At 35.2% G+C, this 13727-nt stretch overlaps 3 protein-coding genes across 3 annotated transcripts; 1 reads left to right on the top strand and 2 right to left on the bottom strand.

Moving 5' to 3' along the window:
• Positions 1–1789: 1789 nt before the first annotated feature.
• On the bottom strand, positions 1790–3113 carry LOC102615454 (uncharacterized). The gene has a single exon (XM_006467503.4). The coding sequence runs from the start codon at positions 2817–2819 to the stop codon at positions 2391–2393; it is 429 nt and encodes a 142-aa protein (XP_006467566.1). The 5' UTR covers positions 2820–3113; the 3' UTR covers positions 1790–2390.
• Positions 3114–5402: 2289 nt separating this feature from the next.
• Positions 5403–7557, top strand: LOC102615756 (pentatricopeptide repeat-containing protein At4g18975, chloroplastic). The gene is made up of 6 exons (XM_052435178.1): positions 5403–5681; positions 5830–5921; positions 6015–6111; positions 6247–6390; positions 6713–6925; positions 7092–7557. The coding sequence occupies exons 1-6, from the start codon at positions 5580–5582 to the stop codon at positions 7296–7298; spliced, it is 855 nt and encodes a 284-aa protein (XP_052291138.1). The 5' UTR covers positions 5403–5579; the 3' UTR covers positions 7299–7557.
• Positions 7558–7564: 7 nt separating this feature from the next.
• LOC102616059 (subtilisin-like protease SBT5.6) lies at positions 7565–12910 on the bottom strand. The gene is made up of 8 exons (XM_006467505.4): positions 12509–12910; positions 12230–12418; positions 11908–12019; positions 9625–10186; positions 9401–9495; positions 8749–9106; positions 8409–8622; positions 7565–8319 (listed from the first exon to the last, which is right to left on the bottom strand). The coding sequence occupies exons 1-8, from the start codon at positions 12774–12776 to the stop codon at positions 7784–7786; spliced, it is 2334 nt and encodes a 777-aa protein (XP_006467568.1). The 5' UTR covers positions 12777–12910; the 3' UTR covers positions 7565–7783.
• Between the last annotated feature and the right edge of the window lie 817 nt (positions 12911–13727).

The following is a 13727-nucleotide window of genomic DNA, read 5'->3' as shown; positions in this document are numbered from 1 at the left end:
TCCAGACTTTTGCTTAATAATTATTTATTGTTAAAATAAATTGCATCAATTTTAATAATAATAATATAATCCTGAAGTAAGTATAATATAAATGTGTAATTTTCTTTACTTTATCAATGTCAATAAAATATTGGATTTCTTTATTATGTGATGCACATTTTCGGACAATTGGGACCGGACCGGACAGGACATGACATGATTGATTAACTTTTATTAAATTTATAATCATACATAATGGAACCATGCAAAAACGGGAACATAATATATATTGGAACATGTTGATAAGGAACAAGTTGAGTTAAGCTGTCTCGCGATTATGCAGTCACAGCACTCTACTTCCGTTACATATTATTATTATTATTGCTAGCAATTTCAACAATAATATAGATTTTTTTATTAAAACAAATAGAGTTTTACAAGCTATATCCAATTGTGTTATCCACCTTTCTTTAAATTTGAAGTTTCATACTTATTTATTTATTAAACGCTAGAATAGAACGTAAAAAAACAAAGAAATTGTTTAAAGTTTGCGTAGTAATGAGATTACAAAGACTTGTGTATAAATACAATTGCATAAGTTAATGTAGGTTATTACAATTAGTTGACTTAAAAAATATTATAGACCTACATTGAATATCAATTTATATAATATTCTTTTATGTAAATATTTGTTGTTCTAGAATTATTCAAGTTGAATTGCGTGCGATAACTTAATTAAAACCGTCTTTCAAATTTACGGCAAAGTAAGCAAAATGCCGCCACTCTACAATTATTTTAAGGCCTAGTTGGCGTAATTCCAGTTGGATCCCTAAATTCCGGTGTCATCTAATAGTTAGAGACCCAAGAGATTCCTAACCCTATTTCTTGCAGGCTAATTAATTCAAGTTTTGTCATTAACAAAATAAAGGAATAAAATATTAACACTATGGTACATGTCGTTATTATGCAAAAATCCATCCACCCCTACATCAATGATAAAGGCACATGTCCAAAACATACACCTACGCACATATCCCTCCATAATAGAATCAATCATAATGTAAAATCAAGATTCTCTTTACGTGCATGAATGTACTTCAGGAGGGACATTTGCTTCAATTTGATTGTAGAAGCGTATATGTTATTATCATTTTATATAGATAGCTCTATTAGTAAACAGTGACATTCTTAATATACATGTCTTGAGTTTGAACTTCAATGAATGCCTGAGTTGATAAATTTTTTTTTTTAAATTAACACTAAGAAATTCTAAAACACATAAGAGATTAGATTACGTAACTAATTAATACATATATGACATGTGTACGTAGTTAAATTTAATATAATTACGACTTGTATAGTAGTTTTTCAAAATAATTCTCACACGTCGTTACATCATAAAATTGAATTTACATATTGTTCATGTTGATTCGATAAAATCCTTCACGAATATAAATTAAAAGGACATAATTGATCTTTAAAACAACAATAGAAAATCTTTACTTATTTTTGGTATTACATATACACAAATCTACTAAAACATTACAAACAAAAATATATTGAAGTATTATACATCAACTTCTTAATTGGTATAATTTGAATAGTTATATCCAAAATAAGCCGGACCTACTTAAAAAGATTTGAAAGAACATCATCCTTAAACAATAATGCACAAGGGATGACTTGTACTCCTTCCCACCGTTACAATAATTTATCATGCTGACAATTGGATGATTAGTACGAAAGCTCCATAATCTTATATTTTTACATGGACTGACTGTCGGAATGAGCTTTAAGATAAGAAGCAATGTATGAATGAATAACTACCATAAAGTATGAATAAATAAAATACACACGCACGTACGTACACCACTGGCAGCACACACAGGGGGAACAACAGTTTCACATGAATGATGAAATCCAGTAATGATCCATCAGCAAATGCTTTAAAAGTTGCAGGCAAAAGTCTTATCTCTCTGTCTTAAAAGCAAAAACAGCTGTTAATGTTGGGGGGCTTCTTCTGTCCAAGTCAACACAAAGCTTCTCCAGCAACAGGCACAAGTAATAGTAGTATTACCATTTAGGGCATTAGCAAATTATCACATGCTCACCAGCCTGTAAATCAATAACTTGCAGCATTCATTCAACAATATTAATATTCATCATTCACGCCATCACTAACCCTCCAAGCCCAGCAAATTAATCATTCATCGGAAGAAAAGCCAACTAATAATAATAACAAAAATAAACCCCATATGAATATATACATATAATTCTGATTCTAGCTCCAAATTTCCATTTTTGTTACAATAACAAATAAAAGTAACAGTTTTTTTTTTATTCTTAAATTTTGGTTGTTGTTGGAGTTGGGTTGACTCTCAAGAAATAGAATGTAAAAAAGAAAAAAAAAATTATGTTTCCAAAAAACCAGTCATTCGAAGAATGGAATTTCGAACTTGACTCAAATCTCTGCCTTTTAATGTTCTGCCATTGCCGGTACAGACTGAAAAGGCCATTTTGCCTGTAATTCTTCTGCCAACAATGACATGGGGTGGTACAATTTCTCCATCATCATCGTCGTATTCCTCTTCGAACTCATAATCCCTATCCACGTACTGGAATGTGTTATCCGCCGGGATATTAATATTCACCGGAACTGACTTATTCTTCTTATTAACTGTTTTCTTCTTCTTACCACCACCACGTGCCACGCGTCCGCTGCTATTATTTGATAATACCATTTCCTGATAACTCAAGTAGCTGTCGTCGTCGTTGTTACCGTTATCGTTATTATAGTAACCGGAGAAGTTCACCTCGGATTCTTGAAACTCCTCGGCCATGTTGATCGTAGGATCGGAATTAATTAATTTGACAGAAAATCTTGGATTTGGATTTGATTTATTGATGAAGAAGTAGAACAAATGGAAGAATGCAAGAGAGGAAATTGAGGCTGGGATTTATAGATAAAAGAATCTAAATATAAATCGTGGTCACTACACAAATCATTTATAAGATGGCGTCACTCACTGTAAATGGCGTTGAGTGCGGTCCCCGCAACTTTTTTTTTTTTTTAATGTGTTTGATTTTTGTAAGTTTTGTTTATGGAAGATTGTAAGAGAGTTGTTTTCATTTTTTTCCCCTAAAAAAAAAAAGTATTATGGGGTTGTGTGTGTTATGGATGAATGAGGGAGAGTCGGCTGCCTATTACACCATTACCCCACAGCTACTTTGCTTGCGGCCTACGGACCTTTTTGCTTCTTCTGGCTTGTTAAGCTAACGTTTTGACTTGACTTGCTTGGCTCTCTAGCTCTTCTGGATTTTGAGCTTCTCTTTCTGATTTGTATTGGGAAAATATGTGAACAGCTGATGCGTTTCCTTTTCATACTGTTTTACTTTCAGGGTTTGGATTTTGTTCTAATTGTTCATGTTTGGTCAATTCCCCATGTCTGTGCTGTACTTCAACTTCAACTAATATTTTGGAAAATTTTGTCATTTCCGTTCAATTTTAAAAAAATAAAATGCTTGAACATTAGCCTAAGTATCTGATCCACAACGAACACTAGAGAGTAATAACAACTAATAAGAATCTGATTTGCTAAAGAAGCCAAGCCGAGCCGGGTTGCTTGCAGTAATCAAATGGTTCCGATTATTAAACTAGACGAAACAGCAGATAACGGAAGATGTAATAATTAATATTCTTCATTTGTTAATGATTGGGTAAAGAGCGTATGCGGAAAGCTACAAATCAATCAGGATTCAGGGCTACAGTCACAGGCGCATCCCACGGCTCATGCGCTGCGTCAGATGTATGTGGGGCCCACATCACCAAAAACGAAAACAAATGGTTACGCCTGAGGTCCACCTAATTGATCCCCTCATGCCAACGAGAATGATTTCGAATACGACAAACCAATAATTGTTCGCCACGTGGAAAACGAAATCATTAGGAGAATCTCAATTATTCTGCTTAGATTATATGCCACGTTGCTTCCCGTTGTTTTCGCGCAAGTTTTCGCGTGCGGGCGTGTACAATAATATATTCGAACTCGTCACATGTATTATATTAACTATGTATGAGTTTCTTTCTTCGAGTAGTTTTAATTGCCAACTTAAACGTTGAAGTTTTGAAGCCAGAAGATAAAATTACATTAATCTCTCTCTCTCTCTCTCTCTCTCAATATATATATATATATATATATATATATTTTAAAACCCTACCTATACGTAGCTTATGGCTCTCAGTGCTTTACAACTCGATATCGTCTTTAAAGTACGTACGAATTTGGAAAACCCTGTACATGATTACGTGTTCGTTAGTGATTATCACAAACTTATTGTTTGGATTAGACCCATTTGTTTGGACTTTTGAGGAGTCTTTTTCCTGCAATTTTGTCCTTTACATGCATGCAAACTTACCATCAGATATTTATAAACTATATGTAAATATATGAATTTCATGAAGATGGGCGATCGTGACTTCAATTTCATCTCTAATTGTGGTTAAAATTTGGTGAGTGAGCAGGTATTGCTGTCACGGAACTAGGGTTTGGCCAACAGCTTGTTTAGTGTTTGTCAAATTTGGAATATTGGAATTAGCTAGCTGATACTGCATGCATGCAATGCATGTTGGTGCATTGGCACATCAAACGATTTTTCTCCAAATTTTTCTTCGTAAACTTGCCCAAAGTTGAAATAATCGAATAAGAGACGATCCACTTTCAGTTTTGGAATTTGTTTAGTTTAATAAAATTTGGATATATAGCCATGGTATAGGCTTCAGAATATTCGGTAGATGGGAAAACCTTCTCCCACAAACAATGTTATTCGTTCCTTCAAGCATACAACTGATTAAGGATTTGGTGTAGGAAGTAAGGCAATTTTGCTACTAGATGTTTTTCTAAGAAAACATCCGAAAATTCATGTGAGCAATTTGATTTGGATCGAATCTGATGTTGTATTGACATCAAAATGTGGCATTCGCGAAGGTTATTTTTCAATTTTATTACTATATTTGAATACAAAATTTAGGAATGTCAAATTTATCTTTATTTTATTTTATTTTTTATTAGGAATGTCAAATTTATTCTAAAATGGAGGAGATTTCATCTTACCCGCACTAATTTTCAAACTATGTTGTTAAACCTTTTGTTATGCCGTCAATTTAGAACATTGGAGTATTTGGTAGATTGTACCCGTACCTAATGGGTTATATAATATTTATTTATTTTTGAAGTCAAATTTATTATATCTGATCTACTATTGATTTCTTTTTAAATAAATCGAAAGTCCAGTCTAATTTAATTCGGACCTGATTTGAAAACAGGTAGCCCAGTCCAATTTAAGCTGGACCTTATTCAAAAAAACTAATCAGCTCGGCCCGTCCAGGAACTAAGGGGAATAAAATAAAAAATCACGATCGTTGGTTGTCGTTCTTTTATGTTCTGAAACTCTCTCAAGCTCAAGTCTCAAGAGCTTTAGCTTTTGGGTTTTGCCCGTAAATGGAATTGAAAACCATCTGGTAAATTGAAAATTGTAGCTTGGAGCTTGCCCTTTCATTCTTTGTGAAGCATAATGCCGAGAAATGAGAGTGGGGGGTTTGAATGATTTGTCGGAGTTCATGGGTGATGGGTTTTGGGTTTTCAAATAGCTGCAGAATTCCCCCATTGCAAACTGCGTCCGGTTTTTCTCTTCTCACAACTAAGGTGTGCAAAGAAACAGCTTTCGTATCATTTTTTTTTAAAAATTAAAATACTGGTGAAATTTCGTTTCTTTAATTTTGAAAATCCGGTAATTTGTTCTTGTTCTGTTTGTTTTCTCATAAGCAATCTGTGTATCTGTGCGTGTGTGAAGCTGGCAACTAGCAATCCCCATCTCAAGTGCTTTCTCAATCAAAATAAACAACCACCAGTATCTAATTCCAATGCCAATGCCTCAAAGAAGAAGTGGGTGCTTTCTCTTGCTTCTTAATTCATTTGTTTATTTATGTATGTTCACTTTAGTCATATTACTACTTTAACCATTGACATTGAATGCAGCAAATTAGTAGTGAAGGTGGGAAAGAAAGAGCAACACTTGTGGCAGAAAAGGGATTCTGCTGGGTCTGGGCAGAAGGCCCTCAATCTTGTCAGAATTGTAAGTCCACCACCCCCGCCCGAACCCCCCCCCCCCCTCTCTCTAAAAAAAAAAGATTAAAAAAAACTATGAGTTTTGCTTGTTCTGTATGTGATATCATCTTTTCATGTTAGGGTGCAACTCTTGAAATGTCAGGTTTCTGAGCTTCCTAATGAGAAACATGCTGTTTATGGAGCACTGGATAAATGGACAGCTTGGGAGACAGAGTTTCCATTGATTGCAGCAGCTAAGGCTTTAAGAATTCTTAGGAAAAGGGGTCAATGGTTGCGTGTCATTCAAGTATAACACTTTAACTCACTTGATATTGTTGTGCTTGTGCTTCTCTGGTAATAATATATATATGTGATTGCAGTCTCAATTCAGATAACATCTGTCCTCTGTTACTTTAATCTTGATGGTTTTAGAAAAATAATTTGAGCTACTTGTTAATAAAATGAAGAGAGATGAATCCTTTGTTCAAGAGGTTTTCAGAGAACTTAATTCTTTGTTTTAAGCAATTATATTAAATGGTCTGATGGAATAATTTACGAATAAGAACTTGATGCATCTCGGTTTTGGATATTGTTATTCGTATAAGTTTATCAATTCTATCAATTCTCAGGTAGCAAAATGGATGCTGAGCAAGGGTCAAGGAGCCACAATGGGAACATATGACACACTTTTACTAGCATTTGACAAGGATCATAGGGCAGATGAGGCCGAATCATTGTGGAATATGATTTTACATACGCAAACTCGATCAATCTCAAAGCGATTGTTTTCGAGGATGATCTCTTTATACGATCATCATGACATGCCAAATAAGATTATTGAGGTAATAAAAGATGAGGGTGCAGTTTCACCTCACTCCTGAAATGACTTGTGCATTTTTTTTTTTTAAATGAAAAATGAACTTTGGGAGCTTTTCCTTTCTTACTCAAGAATGATTTCATATCTCTGGGGCCTAAGTGTTTTTTTTTTTTTTTTGGGTGCTTATGCAGGTATTTGCAGATATGGAGGAGCTTGGTGTTAGACCAGATGAGGATACTGTGAGGAGAATTGCAAGTGCCTTTCAGAGAGTAGGTCAAGATGACAAGCAGAAGCTTGTTCTTAAAAAGTATCTCTCTAAATGGAAATACATCCACTTTAAAGGTGAAAGAGTCAGAGTGAGAAGAGATGCATGGTATGAATCTGGTTCAACCAACTGAATGCCTAAAGGGCATACCCTGTGATCCTATCACTTTCTTTGGAGTTTACTGCAGAAATTGAGCAGAGAAATTTCATGGCTGCTGCTGCAGATAAAATCGCCTCAAATATTAAATAATATCATCGCGACTTAGGCTTTCATTCATATCCTTGCTTGTAAATCCAAAAAGTGCCAGCCTCTTGGCAATTGCTATTATGTTTTGACGTTATGTATAAAATAAGTTTATAATTTTATCAAGCTTCAATGCAGTTAATTAACAAGCCAGGCTTTTGAGGAGAAAGGAGATTAATTTTATTACAGTTCAAATCCAAGAAAGGTAATACATATTTTTCCTATCTGATAGTCAATTTTCCCCAAAAACCATGCTTCAAACTGATTGAAGCTCTAGAGATGTCTCATCTCTAATGTCTTTCTTTACGTTTCACTAATCTGGACAATGATTAAACCCAGAAAGAAAAGTTTATAAGAAAAGAGGAAAGATTCAATCTATGCGAAAGACACTGCCATTGGACTTCTCACGAGATGGAGTCCATCTGTCCAGCGGTACCACCCAAAGACATACTGTTTAGTAAGACCCTGCCTCGTTGTTTCGCTACCTAGTCTCACTGTAATGGTGAAGCTCTTCTTCTGGCCAATATGATCGAAGAACAAAATGCTCGGATTTGCCTTGACGGAAACTCCCATTGGTGGTTTTGCACTAAAGAAGTAGACACTCTTGCTGCCACCAACATTTGTAACTGTCCTCTTCACAATCACAGTGCCATTCAGATTTGGAATGGCGATTGATGGATAATTGAGGTTGAGGGCTGAGGGTGGCTTGTTCGGACACCTAAATACTGGGTTGGTAAATGAGAATCCGTGGCTGCAAAGGTAGAGAAGATAGTCTTCGTATGAGGCGTCGTACACAAGACCTGGGTCAGCTGCTTTGGTAGGGCGGAAGTGGCCAGAACCAAATGAAAATGGAGTCGCTATGCTGCCATCTGCATTAGTTATTGGCAAAGCCTTGTTGTTTTTCATCCAGGCTGCAGGACAAAGTGATAAGAAATTAAGCAAGAAGGCATTTAGACCATATGTTTTCAAAATCAAGCAGAAACACAACAGTTATTATTACCTGTGGTCATAAGGGCGGATCGTATAGCAGCACTGCTCCAATCAGGGTGAATGGCTTTGAGAAGAGCAGCTGCAGCAGCAACATGAGGGCAAGACATTGAAGTTCCCGAAAATATAGTGTACTTGACGATTCTCTTATCAAATGCCAACTTTGACGGGGATGATGCCTCACTCCAAGCCGCCAGTATATTCAGTCCTGGAGCCGTGATGTCGGGCTGCAACAAATTAAAATGTAGGTATATATAGATGCACATGTACTCATCATCGTGTGCCAGCTGGAAATGGAATCCTGACAGTAGTAGTAATATGTTGATATGATATTTGCAAACTTAGAAGCTTACCTTGAGGATATAAGGATCAAGAGCATTAGGACCTCGACTTGTGAAATTAGCCATGAAGGGAGCTGGCTGAGTGTGTAGCACTGTTCTGGCATGTTTGATAATTGCTGTTGGATTATTGGTAGACTTGATGTATTCATGAATTTTAATGGCATCATCATAGAGCACTGCAGTTGCCGGAAGATAATGAGCATCATAACTGTATTCATTTCCGTTAGCTGGACTGTTTCCTAGTATTAATCCTACACCTCCAGCTCTCTTCACTTCCATCCCCTTGGAAAGTTTAAACCCACTACCTCTCATGCACAGCACTATCTTTCCTTTTACTTTCTCCGGTGTCAGAGAACCAGGGAGGCATTGACTGCAAAAAACAACAAATCAACTTAATCAATTCCCAGGATCAAGATTCAAGACATTAATTAATTATATTAATTAGTTAAATATATAAAACCATTCTCATGTATAAGTACTATCAATTTTTTTTAATACGGACATGCTGTTAAGCCATGCAATTTAGTAATATTAAAATATGATTTTATTAAAGTCTCTATGTTAAAAAAAAAAAAAAAAGAGGGTGCCTGCACTAAAAAAAAATTATACATATATTTGTTAAAACTGTCATATAAATTAATTAACCCTCAAAATTAAAAATTACTTTGTTTCATTCTGGTGCACTCCAGGGACCACAACATCTGCTGCATAGACTAATGGGTGCATCTTCTTAAGATTGTAAGGAGTGACTGTTTTTCCCTAAAATCAATCAAATGAAGGAAAACAAATGTAATGTAATTAGCTATGAAGATGAAATGAAAGAAAAGAAAAGGTTATCACAATATTTATGCATTGAACAGTGAATAATATTATAATGAAGTTGCTTACAATGATTTCCATGCCAGTCCCTAGCACAACAGGGCCAACAAAATCACGATCGAGGGAGCCAGCACCAACTGTGATCAACCAAGGGGCTAGGTTTGATAATGAAGAAGGGGCAGGACCCGAATTCCCTGCGCTGCAAGCGACAAGGATGTTGTGTTTGACTGCATTTAATGCCCCAATTGCAATGCCGTCTCTATTGAAAGCAAAGGGTTGGTTTGTCCCAATTGAGATGCTCAATACATGAACACCGTCCCTAATGGCATCGTCGATGGCTGCCAGCATATCTGCCTCAAAGCATGTGTTCCCTGCTGCCTTGGACGCCTTGGGAGTCGCCCAGCACGCTTTGTAGATGGCTAGCCGGGCCAGTGGGGCTCCTCCGGAAGCAGTGCCTTCTGCAAACCCACCAAAGGCTGACGCATTTGGGACTCGACGACCAGCCACCGTGGATGCCGTGTGAGTCCCATGTCCATCCATGTCTCGTGGCGAACGGTCGTCCTCCGTCGCATTGAGGGGCCCGTATACTTGCTCAAAGCCTTTCAAGTAGTACCTTGCTCCAATTATCTTCCTGCAAAGTAAAAGTACAAATTAAGAGTAGTTAGTTAACTGAGAGACTTTCCCTTTATTTTTTTTTTTTTGACAATTGAATTAAGGTTGCCAATATACTCATTGTAGTAAAATATTAATTCAATCACTTAGTTTTAAACATCCTACAATAAATTATATATGTACATGTGTAGTAGTAATGCTTCTCATGTTCACTTACAGCGCTTTCCAAAATACAAATTAATTTGAGATTTATTCACGTCATGTTTTTATGCTCCCTTGTCACCGAATTTAATTAGATTGATGAATGATAATTAATGGCTACGATAGGTATATCATTATATTATGGTTGCGTTTGGGATTGAGGTGCTGTAGCTTTTAAGCTACAGCTGCTGTGAAAAAAAAGCTGTAATTATGAAACAAAAGTTAATAATATATAGTAAATGTAAATTTTAATTAATAATTTTCATAAAATTATTAAAGATATAATAAATTTTGTATTATACAAGTGAAAAATTATATCAACATAGCTTAAAAGCTACAGTAGCTAGTATTTACCAAACACTTTAGTGCTGTAGCTTTTAAGTTACAGCTGCCCAACCTCAATCCCAAACGGACCCTATATTATATATATCACCTGCAGCCTGCACCTAGTGCACACAAAAAATGCCTACAGTCTACCTAACTCCAAGACTAGCGAGTTGATGATCAAATCATGAAAGTTGGCATCATCACACGGCTGTGAAGATTGCAATTTAATTTGCAGCAATGTTAACGAAGCAGTCACTGTACGTACAGGGCAATCTGACTCCGAATGCCTGGGGGCCGGCATTATATCGAAGTGATAAACGTTCACAAGATAAATTATATTACATACATACATGCATGTGAAATAAAAGCAGCCAAAAACAATAATTATATAGGTCAATTGCTTCTTTGTCGTCTAATTCGTACACACAAGAAACGAACCACCAATGGGATCACTTTTGCAATACAATCACATAAAAGTCCAAAAGTGAACGCTGTCACTGAAAATGGCCTCTTTGGTAGTTCCGAAAACGTCCAACTGAGAGGTGGCCACGGCCATCTGGTCGACAATATTATAATCAATTTATAGAACAACCATCTTGAATAATTATTTAATAAACACCCCCATGTACGTAATTTTCAGTGCAATATATATCAATCATTATAAACTGTATATAGATTATAGATATAGTAAGTATTTTTTTTGTGGTTTAATTTTTACTAAAATGCAAGATTCTGGAAGTTTTGAAGAGGATAGCTTTCGTAAAAAGGATGTTGATTGCAAGCCAGCGGTCATAGTTGAAATTAGTGCAAAATTATCGATACTGAGAATCCCCACATCAACTTTACACTATTATATATAACCCATCATCTCTGAAGTTAACATCGATGCTTTTTTCAAGACTGCATGCTCATTGGTTCTTTCTTAATTTGTACTGTTCCAAAAGAAAAGCAGCTAGCAAGAGCTCATTTTCTTTAAGACTAGATAAGCTTGTGCCTACCATCTTTACAAAGTTTTTATGACTAAACTAACCCTAAATCTTAAATCTTGAACTCATGCAACATGAGATCATTTTGCTTGTCAAGTAGTGTCATATGTAGAGGAAAACTGAACTAACTCACTCACCCAGGGGTATCCCGTAACTATATACTATTGTAACAAGTACATGAGAAAAGAAATGTCAATAAAAGGAAAGAAATGGCAAAATCACTTACTTATTGCAAAGGGAAGAGTTGAAAGCAACTCCAGTTTGGCAGATTCCCTTCCATGATTTAGGAACGGGTCCCATTCCCTCATCACTAAAGCTCTTTGATTCTGGCCATACACCTAATCAAAATATATAACAAATTAAAAAATAAAAAAGAATTTACATTCACATGCAGCAGTAAGTAAACGAATGAACTGGATGCACACAGAAAACGAAACAACAACTTTTTGGCATATATACAATTAAAACTACAAAAAGTGATAAGAGATGGAGTCACATGAAAAACAGAAGATTAAATGTAGTGATAATGTTAATTATTCTGGTTTTACCATTATCCACGAGTCCAACAATTACATCTTGGCCATATCTTGCTTTTGATAACAAGTCTTGCCCCATGTTGAAGTGATTCGAGTTCTGTTTTGCCACTTCATCCAAGCCTACAAATTCCCATGACCTTGTTGTCTGCAATGAGTACTTCTCTGGGTGGCTCGGATAAACTGATACCACTTCTTCTAATTCTGTCAAACATATATATATGTGAAGAGATTAATTAACTAATTATCTAACAAATGTAATAAAACCCATATGATCGATTAAATGATAATTACCAGAAAGTCTGGCGGCTTCATCTGGCGTGAGCACTGCCGAAAAGCCATTGATGCTATGCTTGTAACTGTAAAGATGAGAAGCTCTGGCTTCTTCCTCATTGTCTTTCACAGATAGCAGATATGAATGATGGGTTTCTTGTATCTCATGCAAAGCTTTCTCTCCATTATCGCTCCCACCAAAGTGCACTATATAGACCTGTTTTTGTTTTTGGGCACTTGAGGCCAAAAGGGTAAGGAGAAAAAGAAAGAAGATGAAGATTTTGGTCATGGTTGTTTACGCAATGTTGCGAAGATAATGGGAGTAGTTTAAATTAAGGTAACCTTAAAAGGTATGTATGTAGCAGTACAAATCAAAACGGTCTCTCTTGCTCCTTTATAGAGTCGTAGGGTATCAATACTATACGATTCCATTTGGTAAATAGATTTAAATTTTTTTTATAATCTTCTTTTTTTTTTTCTTTTTTCTTTTTTTGGGATGGATAATTGGATATTACCCCCTCCAATTTGACGCACTTCTGTCGCTATCTTCCTTTCTAAGCTTGTTGAGAGAATCAGAGAGTCTTCATTGCGCGTTAAAGATATATGTCTTCATCTTTATTATAGCAATACAATGGAAATTACAGAATTTTAATCCAGCTAAAGTAGTATTTGATAAACAATTTAATAATATATAAGTAATGTGAAATTTGATGTGTTTATAGACAAAAATTAAAGATATTATGGAATTAAATACTATGTATAATACCTTATATAAATGTTCAAAATAATTGGGAAACAAATATAAAATTATATGTTTATTATAAAACTCACCAAATACAAATTAATATTTTACCAAATATGATGAGCAAGTTGAAAGAAAGATGGCCTTTCCATCGCAGTCTATTTTAATTATTCATTCATAATGACATCCACAAAAGATATTTATCCTTGATTTGAGTGAACATGATAACCGGCCAATAATTTACTTATATTCTATAAAGTACTACTAAATTTTTTTTTTTTTTTTTTTAGAAAAGGAAAGAAATTTGAAATTTGGAGCTACCTCGCGGGGTCAAAAACACATCAAACTCTTAGGTGTCAACTTTTTTTTTTAATTGAAAAATTATGAGAAAAGGTAAGGGATCGCCATACATACAAATATAGCAATTTTGCAATAATTTCTCAATTAATTGTAAAAGTTTTTTAGACTGAACTGAAAAATTATGACAATTCCCTTACT

Source organism: Citrus sinensis, chromosome 2, assembly GCF_022201045.2.
Source record: "Citrus sinensis cultivar Valencia sweet orange chromosome 2, DVS_A1.0, whole genome shotgun sequence".
Lineage (NCBI taxonomy): Eukaryota > Viridiplantae > Streptophyta > Magnoliopsida > Sapindales > Rutaceae > Citrus > Citrus sinensis.
Note: the sequence above shows the minus strand (reverse complement) of the source record. Positions and strands in the feature narration are given on the sequence as shown.

Coding starts and splice junctions, on each gene's coding strand:
- LOC102615756 (XM_052435178.1), top strand. CDS start 5,580: ATGATTTGTCGGAGTTCATGGGTGATGGGTTTTGGGTTTTCAAATAGC. Junction 6,112..6,246: donor CCCTCAATCTTGTCAGAATT/GTAAGTCCACCA, acceptor TTGAAATGTCAG/GTTTCTGAGCTTCCTAATGA. Junction 6,391..6,712: donor AATGGTTGCGTGTCATTCAA/GTATAACACTTT, acceptor ATCAATTCTCAG/GTAGCAAAATGGATGCTGAG.
- LOC102615454 (XM_006467503.4), bottom strand. CDS start 2,819: ATGGCCGAGGAGTTTCAAGAATCCGAGGTGAACTTCTCCGGTTACTAT.
- LOC102616059 (XM_006467505.4), bottom strand. CDS start 12,776: ATGACCAAAATCTTCATCTTCTTTCTTTTTCTCCTTACCCTTTTGGCC. Junction 12,020..12,229: donor TGTTGGACTCGTGGATAATG/GTAAAACCAGAA, acceptor TATTTTGATTAG/GTGTATGGCCAGAATCAAAG. Junction 10,187..11,907: donor AACTCTTCCCTTTGCAATAA/GTAAGTGATTTT, acceptor TTTACTTTGCAG/GAAGATAATTGGAGCAAGGT.